Source organism: Temnothorax nylanderi, unplaced genomic scaffold, assembly GCF_030848795.1.
Source record: "Temnothorax nylanderi isolate EJ_2023f unplaced genomic scaffold, tnyl_v1.0 TNYL_tig0033_pilon, whole genome shotgun sequence".
Taxonomy (NCBI): Eukaryota; Metazoa; Arthropoda; class Insecta; order Hymenoptera; family Formicidae; genus Temnothorax; species Temnothorax nylanderi.
In genome coordinates, this window is record NW_027249095.1 from 953,478 (window position 1) to 975,793 (window position 22,316).

At 43.0% G+C, this 22,316-nt stretch overlaps 1 protein-coding gene across 1 annotated transcript; it reads right to left on the reverse strand.

The window, feature by feature from the left end:
- Positions 1 to 1,477: 1,477 nt before the first annotated feature.
- Positions 1,478 to 21,558, reverse strand: LOC139770846 (U3 small nucleolar ribonucleoprotein protein IMP4). Its single transcript, XM_071703099.1, has 2 exons — positions 21,243 to 21,558; positions 1,478 to 2,835 (listed from the first exon to the last, which is right to left on the reverse strand). Exon 2 carries the CDS (start codon positions 2,631 to 2,633, stop codon positions 1,698 to 1,700), a length of 936 nt encoding a protein of 311 aa, XP_071559200.1. The 5' UTR covers positions 2,634 to 2,835; positions 21,243 to 21,558; the 3' UTR covers positions 1,478 to 1,697.
- Between the last annotated feature and the right edge of the window lie 758 nt (positions 21,559 to 22,316).

Consider the following 22,316-nt stretch of genomic DNA (forward strand, 5'->3'; position numbering starts at 1 on the left):
AAAAAGAAAACCTTTACGGGAACTAGTCTTTATTTGCCGACGCTAAGTAGCTGCTAATAGATACGCGGCGAATTAATTGTAAACGAGATATTAGTTTGTACCGGTTCGCGAAATCTTTTTTCGCGCGACGAGGAACACAAAGGACATTCCTGTTTAAAATAATAGATACAATATGATCAGATTACATTATGTTACATTCAATTTCAATGTAAATTAATAAGGTTTTTATTCATTTACATTGAAATTGAATGTAATATAATGTAATTCGATCATATTGTAGGTATCTATTATTTTAAACAGGGATTATATATACTTAAAAATCGGGAAAAGCAAAAGGGAAATTTTCATTATCGCGAAATGTAGGACATGATTGGGATCTTTGATTGCTGCGTATCGAAGCAAGATGACTGCTTATGGGCGTAATGACATTGTTGTCCACTTCAGGGTGTCGCCACTACCCAAAATTCAAAGCGCGCGACCCGCGCGACCAACTTCAAGCGAGACGCCAGCTTCGACAAGTTTCTACCGGTACTCCGGTGCTCGCGGTACGAAACTTGTGTCGCGCGTCGCGGTCGTGAACATATCATTAATAAATCGGGGAGGCCCAACGAAATCTGTGCGGAAGATCGAGGACTGGATCGATGTCTTCGTTCGCCGTGCGGCTGGTGACAGGTACGCGATGAAATTAGTGTCTGTCTCATAGTCGCGGATTTTCGGAACCTGCGATCAAGGAGTATCGCTGCCATTTGCAAATTCGAATAGCAAAAAATTCACTTCACTGCTCGGCTAATTTTTATTACGGTCCAATGATTCGCGGAACGAAATTTTTCTTGCGCGTCACAAAAATATTATTGACTTTCAGGTGAAAAGGAAGAAAAACTCGCGTGGGAAGGACAGATCGAGAACTTAATCGTCACAATAAATGAAGTGGCTGTTGTCAGAGGTACGTGATAATTAATTAATATTTTTACTATCTCGAAATTTCGTACTTCCTTCTCAACTTGCAACTGTAAGAACGAATTTTTCGTAAATATATCCCTGATAATTTATAAAATATATATTTTCGTGTAAGATGAGCACATATTTATCGTTCACACAGTAGCATGCATAAATTAAAAATTTTATATGCGAAATAATCAACGCGAACTGAATATCCTGACGATAAGAAGGCGCTTGCCATTTACAATCAAACGATTCGTCATTAGCTTTGATAAAGATACTTCGAAAATGAGTATAATATTTAAAATATCATGTATTATAATATATTATACTTTCAATACTTACATTATATATCATACATGTATTATACTTTCAAAATTAGCTTATTACTCCTAGAACTTGAAATTTCAAAAGCAATTTTACTAATTTTCTCATATACACATATATAGAAAGAGAACCACAGTAACTTGTTAATATATATTTTTTTATATAACAAAAATATATTTATATCATTGGTTATCAAATAATGCTGAAATAGTAATTTTAATCATCTATAATTTTATATATTGCCTACTATTTTCTACACTCTTTCAAGGAATACTTGATACACATTATATACATTTTATATATGTATACATAATATTATATGTACAGACAGGAATGTATTAATTTAGAGATATTAATGTGGCTTTAGAACATTTATCAAAATTAAACGATTGATATATGTACAAACATAGGCATATCAGAATTAAATTAAATTAAATATTGTCTTCTTGCTGCCACCCATCGTCGTCAGACAGAAATCTCCTTTTATGAGTTGTATTCATATAAGGCCTCAAGGCCCATTCCGTGTCAGCGGCTGATTCAGCATCCAGAGTTCCTAATTTGATCTCATATAACTTCATTTGAAAGCGTGGTCCAACCTCTGTCAATTCGATCTCCTTTCCTTGAGCCTTCTTGTACATGTGATGCCGGAAGGATATGAAGTCGTCGTGATTCGCAAAACTAATCACCCTCTTGCTATCCTCTTTTGGCACGGGAAACAGGTACTTCAATATGTTCATTGTTCTCTCTCCTAATTTCGTCTTGAAATTATGAAAGATTAGATGTGGATATTGCTCCGACATTGTGCCAATGTTAGGTATATCGTGTCGCATTATGACACCGGATAATGTAAAGTAGGCCGTTGGTCCGTAGGGCAGATGACATATCACCAGGGCGTCGGGGACGCCACGATGCTCGTGCACGATGATGAAGTCCGTGACGTCGTTGGCTCGGCAGGCGTGGATCAGCTGCTTCATCTCGTAGTTACCGCGATTCATCCGCTGCGAGTTCGGGAATATCAGACGCAGCTCCTTCACGAACATCTTCAGCCGGGAGCTCGGGTCGCGCGACGTCGTGATGACGATCTTCGGGTCCTCCACGCCGGCCCAGCGATACTCGTCGTCCTCGTGGTTGACCACGGCACCGCCCATCTCCGTGCCCATGGCCATTGCCATCTCCGGCCCGGCGTCCTCCCATTCGATCTTCCTCTGCACGTGCAACGCGTTTTTCCTCAGGTCCGGGTGGATCGGGACATTCTCCTCCAAGCTGTGCTTCAGATTGTCCTTCTTCTCTTGGATACCTTGCACCTTGTCTTGCACGGATTTTCTGTAGAGGTACTCTCGACGTAATCGCGCTTGTCTTCGCAACATTTTTGTCACTCAAACTTGTATTCCTCGTCGATTGTTATGAGAACTTTCCGTAACTTTCTTCCTCGAGTAGCGTGTTTAACAACAGTAACGCGTGCTCATTTGGAGGTTATGATACCATACCATGTGTTTTTAGGTGACGCTGTATTCATCAGATGCATCCAGTAGGCAGTAGTTGGATGTGGTTGGATGTAATTGGTTGGATCTAAAAGTAAAGGCCAATCGAATGTAATACTTGATGCACCTAATGGGTGCATACGAGATCTGTTCGCTACATCTATAGCTGCACTTTTTCATATTTACTATATGCAAAATATTTAAATTTAAAAAAAATAAGAAAATGGGAAATATACCCGAGAAATATAACCGAAACAAGTTTATCGTATAAACTGATCATTAGGTATCTTTTCTGGTTGCACAAAAACAACTACATATATAATACATTAGTTTGTATGCAATAATTATAATTTTCAAATATTTAATTATTTAAAGCTAAATTTTATTTAAAGCTAAATTTTCTGTTAATTATCTATTATTTAAAGTTAGCAAGATTTCAAATTATTTTTATCGTAATCTGTATATCTTTTTAGCGACAATTTTCCTAAAATTGTAATTAAAAAAGAAATATGTTGTCTTACGTTTGTGAGATTCATAAATCACAATTGACAGTTATAACAATTTCGTAAATATTTAAATTTTAAATTCGCTTATAAACGCCTAGTTTCTGTTTGAGAAAGTTTATCGAAATCATTAATCTCTTAAACATTCTTTAAATGTCTTATATTTCCCACAGATTTTTGTGTTATTGTTCGAATGATTGTTCTCGTGTGTACCGCAACGTGCACTTTGCAAGAAAATGCAATACAGCGCGACTTGAGAAATCAAGCCTGCTTCCTCGCGCGCGACTTACGGTGTTCGATTTGGATGTGTTATTTTGTGTAACCACCTGAGTGCGGCCAATCACGCATGAAAGTAACAATGAATAGCATCGAAATAGGCGGATAGACAGGCAGACCGGTCATTTTGTCCGGTGCGTTCAAGCATCTGTGTAGGCATGTGTGCGGGCATGTGTTTCTCCGTGTGTATATACACGCGTGTGGTTCACTGGAGTCCACGCCTTAGGCATCCTCTTCCGCATTTCATGTCGTCGGAAGAGGAAAAATTCCTCGGAACATTCTGTCGGCTATATACACGGGGTAAAGAACGTTTCGTTAAATGTTCTATAAAATATTGAATATAAAGACTTTTTCCGATGCTATTTCCGATTAAAGAGAAACTAAGCGAATACTACAATATATAATAAATAATATATAAAATAAATAAATAATAAATGATTTAAAAAAAACAAGTAGATGGCTGAGATTTATTTTGATTGAAAATGAGAAGTGCGTAAAACACAATCGTGTACCTATATAAGATGCGGTTGAGAATGATAATGAAATATCCTATTGAAAAATTTCGTTCAAAAAGAGAATATATTACATGCTTCATTTATGCTTCTTTGCGCATTTATAGAGTAAATTCCTTCTTTAAAAATATTGATATAATATATTGTATAAAATATTTAGCATATGGTCTCATTGTTAACGTTAATTTTTAAAGATATATTATTCTATAAATTTGAAATCAATGTTAAAATAATTTTAGAATTACACTTGATATAAAGAATGAAGTTTTACGAATTAAGTTTTATAAGTGAAGTAGCTAAACTTTTTTATATTTTATTTAATTTCAAGCAAATTTCAATTAATTTGTAATTTAATAATTAATTACAATGATGTTTAACATTAAAAACAATTCGGAATGTCTCCTAAATCGTTGGCCAATTTCGTTTAAGAACGCGAAACAAGACGCGAAACGTCCTGAATAATATTGGATCACGATATCAACTCGCGATGAATATAGAATTGCCGTCGCGAATTGTTCACGCGTAGGGAAACTTGATTCGCGTTACGCGTTTTCCACAACAACGTGTATATAACGATGTCAGCACGCCGGGCAATGCCGGTCAGTCCGTATTATAGCAATTCAATAATAAATTGTAGAACGGCTCGGTCGGCGCATTATGCGCCGGTAATCACAGTAATAAGCAGTTCTAAAAGTAACGTAAGTACGTTGTAGGTAGTAACGAGTGGAGCCGTAATCTCGGGGGATGCCTCCTCTTCGTGGCAAGGCGAAAGAGGAGAGAAATCGAGACGGAGGGCTGAAACGTTAGGGGAGAGGGGAACATACATACGAGGAAGATGAGAGACAGAGAAAGAGAGGAAGAGAGTGAGAGAGGGCCCATGGGCGTCATCTTCGCTACGTTCCTGAATCGGCATAATTTACAGCCTCGTCCGAGCTAAATTGAGCGCGTTTATGCAAAAGGGGCGACATAAAGCACGATCGACATGACGACGATCATTAGAAACCGGACTCGACTTTGCCGCCGCTTTTCCTTCCGGCGAAGGAAGCGTTTTGCCTTCATTCGCCCGGCCGATGCGATGATTTCGCCTCGCCACCGACGATGCTAACCATTTTTTATCATATTCAAACGATGATTTCGCATTTGTCTTATTCGGTTCTTTGTATATCATTTGAATGTTTAACGACAATTGCCTAGTTTGATCGGATTATTCTTATTTTCACATTTTACATTGAAGAGGGAAGGCTTTGCTGGAGGATAGGAGTTTCATAGTCTCGCGAATTTGCGATTATTTACCTGCATTTAGAAACAATTTTAGTATATTGGAGTACATGCACGACGCACACAATTTATATAATTTTTCATTTCTTTTACACGCACATTAAAGCGTAATTAACACGGTGTCGTAATTATCCTAGCTTTAACATTGCTTCGTGAATTAGACCTCGCACGATTGCGATTCTCAACGCGGTCGAAATTCTTATCTTGGATGGTCAAAATTAGAGTTCCTATAAGCTATAGTCAAAATATCCGATTGTTTTTTGTTCATATAATTTTGCAAATATAACGACGGAGAGAGATACACGAGCGAATTAGAAGTCTCTCGACGGCGAGCCGCGTATATGTACGCCTATGAGACGGGTATGCGGGGACTACGCTATATACGTACCCGTTAAGCCAACATCTAATTCGATAACTGGCGAAAATAATAACGTAGCGATCTGTTGCGTTCGCGGCGCGCAATCATCCGTTTCGTACCGCGTGTCCGCGGAGAACTATAAGATCGAAGGCGCTTTTCTCCCGAGGATATATTTTGTTGCTCATAGTCGGGCGTAATAATCGCTACCACCTGCCATACACAAATACGAAAATACTTCGAGTTATCGCGCGATCATGACAATTTTATCGCGAAACACTTGCAGACTTGTTCCTGTCCGATTTTTTAATTTGACGAAACTTATACGGTGGACGGAAAGAAAGACCAGCGGATCTACGAACGTTGGAATGACGCGGAGGAAATACGAAATTAATACACGGGCAAGAAGTGTATTTTTAAGATTCTAACTTGGCGGCGATGGATTGAAAATCGAATGATGCGTACGGGTAGCCGGTCGTCCGGTCGTTTAAAGCGAATCAGATAATTTTTCGGGCGCGCTTAAAGGACGTACGGTAGCGATTTATAATGAGGCGATTGTCGACTACCTCGGTAGCAAAGATGACACTTATTAAAAGTTTCGGTCCCACGAGGTGAACACGAGGCATCGATCTTTCTCCCCGATCGTTCTCTACCCGCGTCTTTCTTCTCGCACGAGCGGCGACGCTGCCTCTCTCGTTACCCATCCACGAGAAATACCGAAGAGTTTAATAAGCAAGAGCGGTGGCGACGATATACCGCGATACAAGATACCGCGAGTACCATCCATCACGCGATGTGAATCGCCCCGTCTCGTAGCGTTTCGGCATGTTCGTGAGAGAGACACCCGGACCTTCTATGATCCTCCGTTTGTCTCTAAAGACTACCCATCGGATCTCCGGGTGTCTTATTAACCGCGGTTATTCTTCAAACGTCGTTGCGTCACGCTCGGGTAAAATCGTCGCGGGGCGAATAAGGAAGGATTAAAGAAAGAAATTATTATATTCATTGTGGCCGCCGGTTTTAATGCGCGGGGCGATAACGAAAGCTTAGGTCGGTGCTCGCCATCGACCCGCCGCCGTCATCCTGCAGCGGAGGAGGTCGCGTGCAAAAAATACGTTAATTCCGCGTAGCTTGCATGACCGTGCAAATAAATAAAACGGCAAACACACATCGCGGCCTAGCGCTGCCTCGGTACCGTATTTTATATTTTATCCGGTTCGAATGATTGATTGCGCTCCGCTACCGGGGGCTGAGTCCCGGACACGATAGCATCTCGCGAAATGCCCCCGGTCGCCCGACTGTACTTGTCGTTTCACGCATTGTTTATTATTGTCCGATGGTTTTATCACGATCGTCGGTATAGGGGAACCGGACAGGCGGGGGGGGGGGGCAGGGGGGGGGGGGGGGAGGGGGGGGGGAAAGCCGGGATAACGATTCCTTCATCGACGTACTTGCGGGATGATGAGAGGATAGCTATCGAGTCGTCACCGTTGCTATTGTTACTCCGCGATTGCGATGTTTAGACGAATACAATTTATGACGCGAAAAGAGCGAGATGATGCGGCGAGAAATAATCGTGGGCGCGATTATTGCCAAATGCGATGCGAACCGAAAGTTTTCGGTATTTTGGCATGAACCGGAGTAAAAGAGGCAACGAGAGAGATCCCTATATATGTGTGTGGAAGATAGTAATTACAGAAGCGGGACTGAAAACGCGGGGTTCCATCAGACCCTGCGAGGCACGATCCTCGATAAGTATAGTTGTTTCAGGATCGCGTCGATGCCTCCTCTACTCCCGCTATCTCATTTTATTGGTACAGGTTATGTGAAAAATTTATTGGCCCCGACAGCGAGCGCGCGAGCGTACCCGGGATGCGAGCAAATTCGTCGTCCAGCCGGCCGGGAAAGCTTTGAAAATTTCATTTACGGAAGTTTCGTCTCCGAATTTTATAATTATGCTGGTACCACATATATGTCTCGCACGGATCATTTCTACCTATTACATAAATTATTCAGATTCAATTAAATTTAAATTCTTAATGACACCACGTCGCGATTGAAACGCTCGGGAAAAGATTTTCGATAAAATTTGATATAATGTTTATCTATTGTCTCGACTGGACTTCCTAAGCCGTCGATATGCGCTGAGAAATTTTCGACTAAATATTGAGCCGATCTATAACGCCCATCCATCAAATATTGCTTAATCATATCAGGGTCGGTGCAAGTAATTATCGTTTCTAGGGAAGTAATTATCGTTTCCTGGTTAACGTGGTGGGATACAAGGTGCACAAGCAAAAAACACAAATAAGTTATTGCCTAGAGATTTTTTTATGAAGCATCATCAAACTGCATCTAGCTGGTGTCTCGGTTGCATCGTGCTCTTCCATTTCTTCGGTGAACGGACCCGATCACCGCATACCCCGTCATTATCTTCCGATACAGTTTTGCCTCATTTTTCCCCATCCTCCGCCTCCTTCTGCCCTCTTTTTCTGTTATTTCATGTTTATCCCCTTCTTTGTTTCTGCTCGCTTCTCTCCGCGAGAGAACTTCGTACTCTCTCGGGAGAATATACTCTCCCACATCCAAGATATCCATTACGGCGTTGCAACCCGAAATCTCGATTTTGTTTCGCGCTTGAACGTTCCTAATTAAAGAATTGCCGGATGTGCGCAATTATCGATACAATTGATATCTTCAAACGATTTAAGAACACGTTGTGCGCTTTTCATCAATTTCGCGGGAGTATTGCGCTTCGTAGCGCGGTTATCCGCGATGCGGATCGTCACGATTGATCGTCACGCTCGATTTCCTTCGCGTTACATACAGCACGCAGTAATAATGCCAATTAATGCCCGCGGGACAATCGCCCCAAGTTTCTTACGAACTGTCCCGCAAATTGCCGCGACACAAACGCTCGCCGGCATTCAACCGCGGCAATATCGTAACGGAAACGCCCGATGCTACCGGAAGACGTTTTCATCTCGAACATATCGTCATCTTCGCCGGCTCCATTACCTCCGCCTCCCGTGGAAGGCAAGAAAGATCGTTTCGACATAAAGGCATCGATTCAGCGGCACTTGAAACGCGTGCCAATGCGCCATTATAAACGCTAGTGTCTCGTAACAAATATTTCCCATAAATTTCACAAAGTTAAATGACCTCGATTTCTTTTTAATTGAACTAATCTACGTAAATATGACGGAAGTTCTCTTTGCGAAGAACCCGAGACAGATCGAGCGCAATTGCAACGGCATCAATAGCGACATGGAATCAATAGCGTCGCTTCGAGCGTTTGACGGTAGAAAGTTTGATGCGAGATAATGTCAGGTATATATACGTTTCTGAATTCCTTGACAGCCTGGACGCTTTCATCCGCGTTTCAGGATCAAAGGCGAGGGGGGGCTTTCCCCGGGCGAGCCATGTGGTAATAACGATCGCGGCGTAATTCGCGTCGCGACTATAGCCGGTTATTATCGGGTAATGTGCGGGTCGTGGAAGTATTGATGTCCTGGCACAAAACCGTTTCAGCCACTTCCTAGGCGTTGTGCTACCCTGGCCCGCAGTCTGCCAGGAATCAATGACAAATCCAACGAGTTCCGCCGCTATACGCCGCCGCTTTTAATTTATTCGGGTCGATAAACGCACCGATTGATCCCTCTGCAAATTCTGTTCCTATAGCGCTAAGCACAGTTTTCAGTTAGGGCAGCTATCGATCGTACGTTTAAGTTTATTAGAGAGATGGTATTCGTTTATCTCGCTTAATTTTAATTTCGGCGATAGATCGATGGTATCGATGATGAGGCTTTAATTAATAATGTCTGTATTTAATTTTGTCCCCGGGATGGGAGCTAAAATAATACGTTTTGTGCTAATACGTCTATGCGCTTCTATAGCTTACAGATGTTCTTAACAGATGACTCTAGTTGTACGTCTTTCAACGTTGTATCATCTGTTTCGATTACTGCAATAATCGGGATATCCAATTACCGTGTTCCTACAGACGTATATCAAAGTGCAATATTTATTGTTATAAATATAAAATACCGATTACATTAAATTTTTTTAAAAAAGTTCAATCAAAGTTCCTGTACGATTATATATTTAATAAGAATGAACTTACGTTTGTATTAATATCACATTCTAACTCTGAGAAATTAATTTAAAAATCTGTTAATTAGTATATGTACGCAGTGCAATATCAATTACACAAAAATGATAGACCCCCGCGGGAAAGGAAAAAAAAGGTCTTATAGGGGTGTTTTCTCGACAACCGATCGCGAGGAGCGTCGAAGGCTCGCCACGCTGTACAGAGGGAGAGCCTGCGAAATAATGAAGGCAACTCCCAGAGCCTCATCGAGCATGATATCGCCGGTCGGTCGGACGATCGTAAAAATGGCAGCGCGGAGTTTTTTGACGGATCGGCGCGGCGTGGCGCGGCGCGGCACGGCGTGGCCGATCCGTCGTTATCCGCTGCCTCGTATAACTCGAGGCAGATTCTAGTTGAGCCGCAGATTTATTAGCGATAGAGCAGTTCGATAGCCGCGCGCTCCGTGCACCACCACGCCCATCCCGTGCACACGGCGACGGAGCGCACGCAGGCCCCCCGCGCCTCCCCTCGATGCGCGCCGCGGCCGCGGCGATGCACAACCGCCCGATGCAACGATGTGCGGCGCGGCGCGGCGCGGCGCGGCGTCGGGGCCGAAGGCTCGCAACGACGAACGCAAACGTTAACCCGCGTTCGAGAGGGACCCCTCGCTCGCTCTTTAATGTTATGCTGCGGCTCCTCGCTCGATCGAGCGTCGTTGCCCGCCACGTCGGGGGATTTCTCTCGCCCCTAGGGCGAGAGGATGTACGAGCGAGAGCCTTCGAAGCTTCTGCAATTTCTCGCCAGGCACAAAGTACACTCCGAGACCCGCCCGACGACGTTCGACTTCGCCGAGAGCCTGCCTCGCTCCGGCCACTCGAAAATTCCCCGGGACTCCTCGAACGCGAAAGCATATAATCGTAAACATCGGGAGGGGAAAAAAAAACTGAAAATATAGTCGTGCGCGTAACCACTGTGTTTCAAAAAATTCGGAACGCACTCGCGATGCATTTTTGCTCGGCGAGTTTATTTCTTCCATAATTGCGATCCGTAACTTCGCGATTCTAAGTATTCTCTCCCTCTCTTTCTTTCTCTCTCGCGATACTTAGAGAATTCTTGTAATTTTTTTTCTAAAGGTGGAAGTAGAATGGTACTGGCCACTTGTTCCCATTGATACACAATTTTATTTTGCATATTTATATAAGAATTTTGAATAACAGGTATATTCGCAAATAATTACTGATACGTCTGACGTATCTCGCTACCGCTATCGGCGAGCGAGACAAGATATTTGAGGGAAGCGATAATTACAAGGAAATGGCTCGACGAGTGCGAAACGAACGATTTATCGGGCTGAATCGGCCGATGCACTACCGAGCACACAGGCGGACCGCGGTAGATAAAAAGGTAGAGAATCTGTGTCAGAGGTTGGTTATGCCTCGGATTTATGGGTTTGATTACCGTCGTGTACGATACGCGCACGGCGCGATTTTGTATGGGTAAATCGTGATCCTCCACGCCTCCTCTCTTTCTCTCTTTCTCTCTCTCCCTATCTCCTCCTCCTCCTGCACCTCCTCGCTTCCTTCTCGCCTCCTCGCCCGATCGCGTATAGAGTTATCGCATTCTCGGCCCGTAAGTGTCCATTGTCTACTTCCAGGGCCCGCGTATTATATGCCCGCGCTTTACGTCTCGATCCCCTTCGACTTACCGCGGCCCCGGTGTAATTTCACTTTTACAACGTCGCGTCGGATTCACCACCGATAGGCCACGCTGTGCTTAAATCTACAAGCGCATCTCTATGTTATTACGTAAAGTAGCGTAAGTGATTCGTGTACCAGAAAAGTTATCCGAAAATTATTCTTGCTTCCGAGAATCAATTAATACTGCAACATTTATTTCGTATTTGAGAAAATCTTGTTCACGTTGTTTCATTCTTTTCTCTTTCAAATGAAATTATATTTTAGAAGGAATTTACATTTGCTATCTAATAAACTATTTGGAGATATCAAAATACACGATTCTTTTTAGCTCGCGTTGTATTCGACGTCTGTACATGTTTAGAAATTTGTTTCGCGAGAAACGATTGTCAGTGGAATTACGCCGCGAGCTGCGACGTGACGTGTTTGTGAAAGCTATTGGCTAACGGGAGATATTAATTTAAGAGAGTCTGTGGTCCGTATTAATCTTGCGTCGATGTGGCACGGAGACCCCAGGTGGTTCACGAATCTACGAGCGGGCATAGGCAGTAGGTTGATTGAAAGAATTTCTCACCGGCATGAGTGAAGCCTATTGTACCGCTGGAAATTTCGATACGTTTTAGTTACTTCGAATATACTGCGATTTTTTGTTAGCGCATGATTCTTCTTTGATAGCAATATATACGAATATAATTTAACAGTTATAGTATAACATGAACATTAAACTGAATGTGTATCAAAACTATAATACTAGTCAAATTCTGTCGACTTGCAGATTGCTGAAAAAAGTGGATCTTACTCTTAACTCATTTTATTTTTCACTTAAGTATTTATTATTCGTCTTACTGATCCCTACAAGCGATTCTTACGACGTTATAAATCCCTTTCAACCGCGCATCTTATTTCGCACGCGTCTTCGCACTTCGGACGATGTGGTAGCCGCTGGTGGCTCATTGATTTCGCGCGTTCGTCCTGTCAGAAGTCCACGGATGCTTCTTCCTCACGCCGAGAGCTTCGGAGACGTCCGTCGGGGTGGCGAGAGAGAGAGAGAGAGAGAGACGACGCCCCACGTCGGGCCTGGTGAGAAGATGAGAAACATCGCGGGAGGTCCCGCGCTTAGCGCGCGGCGCGGCCCCAGGATTGATGGACATCCTCACCTACTCGCGTGATTATTCGTCGATCCGCGCGCGCGCGCGAACACGTGTATGCGTGTGTGCGTGCGTGCGTTACCCGTGCGTGAGTTACAGCCCGTGCACGGTCGTGAGCCCCGCGTGCGAGCGTGGTAATCACTGGTCGTTAGCGCCTCATTCACGCTGGATGTTACGGACGTCACGGAGCTGCCTCATTTCCAGCCGGTATCGATACCTTGCACGTACGATCGATCGGTTTACGTCGGGACCCCCTAAAGCCCGCCTCGATGGAAGCCCCCTCCCGGCCCCCTCGTCCCTCGTCGTTTTGCCCCGTCGCGATAACACGTTGCTTTGGTACTTGTTAGGCGATGGTTTTCAATGACAGCTTTGTACACTTCTTTGACGACTTCTCGGTTGATCGGTATCAATTTGGACGTCCAAATGGAACGGATAATGTTCTAGACATTTAGAAATTACTTTCCTTCACCGAGCGACACAACGAATAAATTAATTTAGTACAGCCGGGATCTACGGAATGTAATCTGGACTGCAAATCCTTCGGGAGGTATAATCGAGACTTGTTGAAAGTATAACAGGAATCACGGTAACCCTCCTGTCCCGAGAGAAGGCCCGGCCTTCTCAACACCTCATCTCTCCTAGCGTGCGTTGATGATCTTTGAAACTGGTTGGCTCATTAGTATGTGAAGGTTGGTGCCACCTACTGGGCGGGGCAGCGGGTCATTGAAACAATGGTGTTGTGACTAGACATCATCGACCTCATCGGGAAGCGGAGTAGCCGATTGATTTCAGTGATGATCGATAGATCTTTGTCCCTCCACCGCGGCTGCTCGATCTTGAAAATGCCTTCTCTCGTTTCTATAGGAGCCCATGAGCTGTTCTCGATTACGTAATTAAGAATACACGCATTAATATATGACTCTCGCTATATTTCCGCGAACAACTCCAACGTCTGCTGAAATTATTTTGGACAACAAAATTCCTGATAGAGCTCTTGTATGATTATGTTAAATTGCGATTACATTATTAACGGATTATTAATTTAACAGCCACACGTTCACTCTCGATCATAAAAATAAGAAACAATTGTTCATTTTCCAGCGATGCGCAAGCACAAATGCCGGTGCGGTATCACGGTCACGACCCACGTGACCGTTTTAAAGGATCGCCAACAGCCACCATCAATCAAATCGACGGAGAACGGATTCTCTCGCTGCGTACGGGTCCATTAATTATCGCGCAATGCACGGAGGAGAAGGAGGAGGAGGTGGAGGAGGAGGACGCGCTTTTTTTTGTCGCCGTAAAACAACGGGGATCGGAGCGAGCGGGCACGCAGGAACGTCGCCGCGGTCGTGAGTACAGGTAAGCCCGATGGCATTCTAACTGGACGCTCTCTCGTGGACCTAGCCCCCTTCTCTCTCTCTCTTTCTTTCTCTCGCCCTCTCTCGTCCTCCTCTCTCGAAAAAGGGTAGAGAGTGCCAGTCATATATTAGAGAACTGTTGGGGACACCTAACAAGCTGGCAGAACACGTTTCCCAGAATCGGGGGTACCTGGCCCCGGGTACCTCTACGAGCAACCCTCTCTGGATCTGTCTCCGTCTCGCTCCCACCTCCTCCACCTTTCTCGCGTCCTTTCACTGCCGCGTCTTTTTCTATCGTCTTCTTTGTCTCTCCGTTTCGTTATTCTCTTTTTTTCCGTTGCTCTCTCTCTCTCTCTCTCTCTCTCTCTCTCTCTTTTTTTCTCAACTGTCCTTTCTACCGCGGCAATAATCCATGGTGTATTTCACGTCCGAGAGGCGCGGATGGATATTGTTTCGCGCGCGTTGACGCCGGTCCGTATTTTTTTCCCGTTCCTACCATCGCGCCGTGCGAGTTGAATTCTGCGGTTTTTTTAACGCTCGCGCGAACGCGAGAGAGTTGCCTCAGAAAAGTTCTCTCGAACAGTTCTCGCGTTGCATTATGTCGCCGGCTTTTGCGTCGGTCATTGACCAAACTAGCACGCGTCGATACACGAATTTGCAAGCTTATTTGTAGAAACGATGATTTTTAGATGGAAATTACGAAAAACGCTGCTTTTTTATCATATAAAAATGTATGAACTTTAATTTATTTATTAGCATATCAGAGTCTTATGCAATTGTGCACAATATTTATGACATTATTACCTCGTCAATCAAATTTTGTTATTCTTATATCTAACAATCTAAATAGAAATAAGATATGATTGCGTCGCTATATCTGTCCAGTTGGAAATCAACGTAATCCCTCATAACGCCCAGAAAGATTAAATCTCAAGGAGTCAGAGACGTTTCTTACGTCGATACGCGACGATTACTCTTTACGAGGCTGTTCGGCAATCTCGTTGTGAGATATAGAAACGAATGCGAAGCTATTCCCCCAGCAGGCACGCCGGTGATTATTAATCCAATAGTTCTTCTTTATGTATCGCCGTAACCGCCGTAACCAGTTTCGCTGGTACTCTAGAATTACTATTAAGAAGAAATAACGCTCCGGGGCGCTCCGTTCACATCCTACCCGCTCAACGAGCATTAAACGTTAAATAAAAGCGACACACTGCTATTATCTCCGAGCTACAGATACGCGACGCGTCGCGAAAACGATGAGAACAAACAGGAAATCATTTTACGTCTGAATGTGTTCGTTGGAATGAAAGTAACGCTTTTTGCGTGCTCGAGCGTCTTAATAATCTTATCTAATAATCTAAGTAATCTTAGGCATTGTAAAATCGACTCGCACGTATATACCGTGGAATAATCACTTATATGCCATTGCCAACTGATTTTTCAAACGAGCAAGAAATCGCCGCGAAGTGGAATTTGCTTAACTCGTGTAAATTTCACGATACTCACGATCAGTACGGCGATGTTTTGCTCGGCGTTTCGGGCGATTTTCCGCATTGTCGAATTAGCGTTCGTGTGTGTCGCGACGTAACGATTACTACCTGCGTTAGGCAAGCTAATAAATTAATTTAATGTAGAGGCAAGGTAAGCTGCCGAGCAGATCGCTTCCTAAAATACCCGAACGAGTTTACCAGAAATAAAAACAAGTCTTAATTAAATGAAACAGTCGCTGTGGTACTGCGCGACGCCGGCCGCTTTTGGATCCGGTCAGTAGTTTTACCCTCGCCAGTTCGGAATTTCGAATTTAGTAGCTTCACGTACATGAGAAGGAGAGACAAAGAAAGAGAGAAAGAGAAAGAAATTCTCGGAGCTTGTGTACAGTATATCTGTACGTAGAAAGTAGAAAGATCTGTAAACTGTGAACGAACGAAGTAGAAATGTGTAAATCCATGCACAAAAAAATATTTCTTTGTTTACATTTTATGAAAATTGAAATAGACTGGAATGAGAAAAATTAGAATGAGGTACAACAACGTTATGCGTCAGAGTATATGATAAGTATATAGAAAGAGTATACCAACGAATTAATTATCTGGATATAAAATCTAATAAGATATTTTTTAAATACAGATATTCGTAAGATGATATTTTTTTATATACACAGTACGAAAGCATAATTTTAATTAAGAGGAAATTTTATCCGAGGAAAAAACTCTATATTTATTTATATTTATATTTGCGTTTGTTCGAAATGATGCGTCACTCGAACACTTCTCTCAGTGCCTTGGCTCAGGTAGCTCGGTCCTGGTATCAGAAACACATCGTGTCCTACACGAGCCGCGTCTGATAACACTATTACCCGAAACGATTCACACGGATCTCGCTTGGTCTTTGAGTTGCTTTACTAACCGACTTATATCAGGAATTCTTTTACTCGGCGTAGATAACAAATTCAGGATTTATTACTTCATTCCGTAGATTTCTTATCTACGGTATTGCTAGGGTTTTCCATCACTTGTCAGTACCGTAACGTTAGTGTCGCAAAGAGATTGAGGACTTAATGCTGCACGTTCAAAGAAAAGAAACATTCAACATAATTTTTTGTTCTCCTCTCAGACGTAAATAACGGAAGTCTGGCGGATTATTCGTCGAGAAACTTAATTTACATATCATTAAGCGAAACGGCTAATTGAATTAAATGACGCAATTGATTAATGAAAGGCGTAGTATCCACATGTATCATAGCTGTTGTCCATAAAACGTGTTTAGACTTCGAAGGATTTATATCAACGCGACACAATACGCTCACAACGATACATCACGGAAGATCGTTAAGCTCTGACGGGCGTACAAAAAGATTTCAATTCGCCTGCTGTCAGCTATGATAATTCTCTCGATTTCTTCCGCGTACATAATTGCACGGACATTACGCTTTTACGTTACCAAATTATTTTTGAACGCGCACGTGTCTGTACGCGCGACTGATACATTGCGCTACAAGAGGCATTTCATGAGGCTGTAGACATGTTTGAAATTTCGTATTACATACGACTATGAAAAAAAAAAGAAACGGTAAATTGGAAGCACGATAAGTTTTTTTACTTCTAGAGTATAACGGCACATCTAAGAATATAATAATATTGCAATAAATAAGTATTCGATTAAACGGTAAAATTATGAAGTTTACTCAATGTTCACGTAAAACGTCATTGTTCTTGCTAACATTAAGCATGTAACATTTTAAGTTTGAAAGTATAAAGTTTAAAGTACAATCCGTTGAATTTATTCTATCAATTATCAATTTTTCAATCGAAAAGCTAATGTATTCATTATTTTACTTGTTCATATTATTTCTTAAAAATTCTTTAGTTATCTCGAAGTAATTTTCTAAGATCTTTTTTTAACGCTTTACAAAACAATTGTTAATATATCGTGAAATCAGATTGCGTCGCATGTATTAAAATCGGACACAGTGGATACTCTTGTCATTAATTTCGGTATATCGACGAGCATTAAGAATTCCGGGGAAAATTCCCTCGATGACAAGGGTGAGTTCGTGAGAGAGGACCGGTGAAAGGTGGGACGTGCAGGAAGGAGGGATGGGGGTCAAGGGTAATGCATTCCGTGAGTTGACACTTGTGGCTATAGCCCGAATGTTTCGGATGGTTTTCTCTCCTTCTTCGATCTTCCGTCCTCCTCCCCCTCGATGTATCCCGATCCTCTCTCATACACCACGGGTTCCACCAGCTGGGATCCAACACGGCGTGTTGTAGACCCCGACGACGAGCGGGAGAAGAGGTCCGGTGCTGAGCTACGGTTCGTGTTCTCGGTTCCTGGAATCGCTAATTAGTGTCCTCCTTGTTTTATTCCCATGCTGTTCGTCCCCTGCCTGAAAATGGGTGTTCATGTCGTGGCCGCGACATTCGTTCCCCTTCATGGGATCTACCTACTATCGGAGACAGATTGACGCCCGGGATGACGATTTCATCTTCTCGCAATCGCAATGTGACCAGCGGTCATAAAATTCCTCTCTAATTATAAGAATAATTTTTATTACTAAGGGCGTTCTTCCGCGTTCGTAATCGATAATTTAACTTTGTGAAATGTCCATTTGGCTTAAGAAAATATTCTATATGTATATGTATTTGTATTTGAAAATAGTACTGATAAAGTTATACATGTTTATGGCATGTTTCGTTTCTCTAATAAAATTATAATTAACAGTTTTACATGTAATAGAAAAATATCATTAAATTTTGACCGATGCGCGTATATAGAGTGAAGAAGATATTTTACAGTCGTTGCACGCTTTATCGATTTCTTCGACGAATTTCTCGAATGCCTCGCACTTCTTCTCGACCCTTCGCACCTTCGAAAAGCCTATCTTACTTCGGCGATTTGATCCACGCGGGAGATCGCCGGATGGAAACGGCCTCAATTCTTGGAATCACTAATTAGCGGCTGTCTCATTTTCTTCTTTTCTAATCGGTAGCGAAAGAACCAGTCGACGAATCTGATTGGGAGAGACGGTCGTATCTTACGCGACATCAATCTGTCGCCTGGAGTGACAAATCATGCGTAAGCGCACTTTTAATCACGAGTTTAAGAATTCAGATTATTATTAATGACTTTCAGTGCTATCTTGCAACTCTATGAAAAATGATTATACAATGTACGTCAAATTAGAAGAAAGTAAAACGCGATGTAGATAATTTTATATTTTATTTAAAAAATGAAAAATTTTAGGAGAAAAATAAGATTGTCGCTCTGAACATACATCTTTTAAACATGTTTTTATTTTTATCCGTCTAGTTGGGGAAATATCGCATTTTTAATAACTCGAGAAGTAAAACAATTTCGTTAAAACTTACGGGAGAGAACATTTCATAATATACAAAATGTATTGCAACTTTGGAGGAAACTTTAAGCACATATAACCTTTTTAAATTCAAATTCTACCCACGGCCAACCTTCGAAATCTAGCATAAAAATTATAATGATCACCGGTAAGTGTGTCACTTCCGAGGGATTCAGAATTCAAAGGGGTTTGAAGGAGCGCTCGGCCGTCCTCAGGGCGTGGACTAGACCGAAGCAGGAAGGACACGTGCGTTCTGCGACGACGGTCGGATGTCTGCACGTCCTTCGACAGCGACGACGCAAACGACACGACGGCGGAATAAAGCGGGAACGTGACCGGCGCTCCTCGCAATTTACGTCAAAAGCGGCGTCGTGGAATCCCGCATACCGAATAACGACGTCGTCCTGAGAATAATGTCCCCTATGTAGATCCGATCCCGATAGGAAAATACCGCGCGTCTGTCCCTTTCTAGGATCTCACGCAGAAAAAAGGAAATAGCCAGAACACGGTACACACCCTCCCGAACTCCCGACGGTCGTCGTCACAAGTGACACAATCGTTTATTTAGATACCCGAAACAACGATCTAACAAATAATTTCTTACAGTTACTTTATTTCTCACTTTTTTTTAGATTTTGTTTTAGATTTCAAAGTCATCAGCGCAAAAATTATCCAAAAATACTTCCCTTTTTTTATCTGTTAATTTTTCAGAAATATAACAAGATAGCGCGAATGTTTCCGAAACCTTTTATTTTCGAAAACGTGAAATTATCTACATTACGTTTCGCTTTTTCCTAATTCGATGTGCATTATATAATCCTTTTCATATAATTATATATGTTACGTGATAAGGCACTTTCTCATCTTCGTGAGTAATCGGCGCTTAAAGGGTTTGCCTTGTCTCGACGATGGATACCGCGAATCACTGTTCGCTGCAAGGAAAGGGTGAAGGGATGGAAAGGCGAGGAAAGAGGAGAGCCTCGGGGCTGCAATCGAACCGTTTCGCGGCGAATACTCCTCCGGGCGCGTGATAGATAATGACAATTTCGTGTCAGCGGTCCCCGCGGACAGTTCTAACGAGCGGCCTTTACCTCTTGCACCGAGCTGGAGGTCCGTACGAATGGAAAGAAGGCAGGTCGGTCGCGTCCAAAGGAAACGGAGCAGAGAGACGGCGCGGGGCGAATCGTCGGCACAATGCGCCGGCATCGAGAGCGCGGTGCCCGCCGCGTCCCGCCAGCGGATAGCAGTTTTTTGCCCAATTGAATTGAATGTAAAACACGGCCTTACATCAATCTGAGCCGCGAGGCTGAGTGACCGGAGTGATTTAAGTATCGGCTTCACCGCGGTCTTTAGGGCTTTCGTACGTGCCCGTTTACGTACGGCTATACGGGGTAAGCAGCGATCGGGGAATCGACGGTGTCTCCTTCGGCGTAAAGGCGCGGTGGTGACTCATCCGGGAAACCCTTCTTTCACGCAAATTATTATCAAATATATCACCTTCGACGCTATTGTGTCATCGCGAACGTTGCTTCATAAATAGCATAAATACCAACGACGACGTTTAAGAAATTATTTGTTAAATGAATTAAGAGATATATTCGTATATCGGCAAGAAAAAATGATTGTAAAAATTGTCGATTTCTTTGATTTTAATAACGGTTCGAGATGTCTAAATTATTGGCTCACATTCAAAGTATTGAAATATATTTTTAAATATACGAATTAGTAGACAGAGACTGGGCCGTAATTGTGTCGAGCGATCGATCAATAGCGTGTATCACGTCGGAGATCGATCACGATGAAATAAAATTTCGTTGGCCGGATAGAACGGCGGAGGTGTTACAAATTACGTTATGACCACGATGAGAGTTTTTCTAAGATGTCAATATTTTTTCCCCGAACGCGCGCCCGCGCGGGGACCACCGTGTTCGTTAACACGGCGCACCGAGTCAATCCATCAGAGGCTCGATCGAATCTGCCCTGGCCTGATCACCTTAAAACCCGTGTTCTTCCGCCGAGGGAATCACGAATAAAGTCGGGTCCGCGGCTCTGAAAGGGACGTATCGTTCGGACGTACGCAGAATTTATAGTCCTGGGATTCGACGAGAATGCCGCCGCTATAACCGCGGTCGCAGCATCTGGAGCGTTTTATGATAATTGGATGTGTGGCATGTCGGCACCACGTCTCGCCGCCGTATGATGGATTTTTTTGTCACGTCCTACGAAAACGGAGGCAATCCCTCCGTCGGAACAAACCCTACCGGCGAATGCCGATCGCCCTGGCTCTTGCACGATTTTTCTGCCGAAAATAATACCCCGTAAAACTGATCTAGCCATCGATATCGCGCTGTTATTAATTTATGCCGAAAGCGAAATTGAAATGTTGGACAATAAGCGATAATGAGAATTAACTCACTTACTTTTCTGCATTTACTTCGTACAAGTGTCGATGGCTCGTTCGTTGACTTACGACGATCGGGGTCCACTGTAAATCACCCTTGCGGACTCCACGCGGTTCTCGTGGCAAATGTGGCACGTAAAACTCGAGCTGGCCGTCGCTGCTATTTCAGGCGTCCTTAATGGTATAATGTAGCGTTCCACGGTGACAAACTCCGCGAGCGAACAACATTCCCGCCTTCGGTCCTTCTTTTTCGCGTCGTTCCAGCGCGACGAGAAGCTCCTTTTGTTTCCCGTGCTCTCCGCGTCACTCTTCTCCCTCGCCTGCTACAATTATGCCGATTTTTCGCCTTCAGTCTGTTGTGTAGTCTCGTTTTCTCTTCGCGAAATACAACTAATTATAATGAAACATAAAACGTTTCACACAATCGCTTATCTTTAACAACGTATTTTGAAAATTAGTTAGATCGCGTAATACACATAACTCGTAGATGTATCACGGCTTCCCGTTACTCAAATTATTCGATCCGATCATTCGTATATTGCTCCACGTTCACAAACCGGAAGCAAATTACATGTAAAACGGTAAAAGTTACTTATTCCGTATAAATATTACAACAGTAATTTGTAATATTCATCATCTATCATTCTGATTCCTATGTAATTAGATTTCGCAAGATATCTGCTTCAATGAATAAGTAGCCAAGTCTGCGTATCATTAATTGCGACAGTGAGTCGTGTAGGCCTGACTAATTGTAAGTCTAAGTATTCGTAAGAGGTAATCACGTTTAAAATCTTTCGGTATTGTCGCGATCACATTTCGATAAATGGTATGACACGTGGAGCGACCCACGCTGCTGCCTGCTCGCTCGGCTTGTACCGTACGAATGATAGAGTACCTACGCAGTTCCGTTGTGTATCACCTTGTTGTTGTTTGCGCAGCGAGACCAAGGCTTCTCCGAAATCCAAACGGTAAAAGAATGTTCACAAACAGATCGACTTGTGCCGCTGTTTTCATTCACTCGAGTCTCGCTGCGCGTATGTCAACAAAGTAGACAATAATTATCTGTTGAAAAATATTAGAGATAGATCTATCT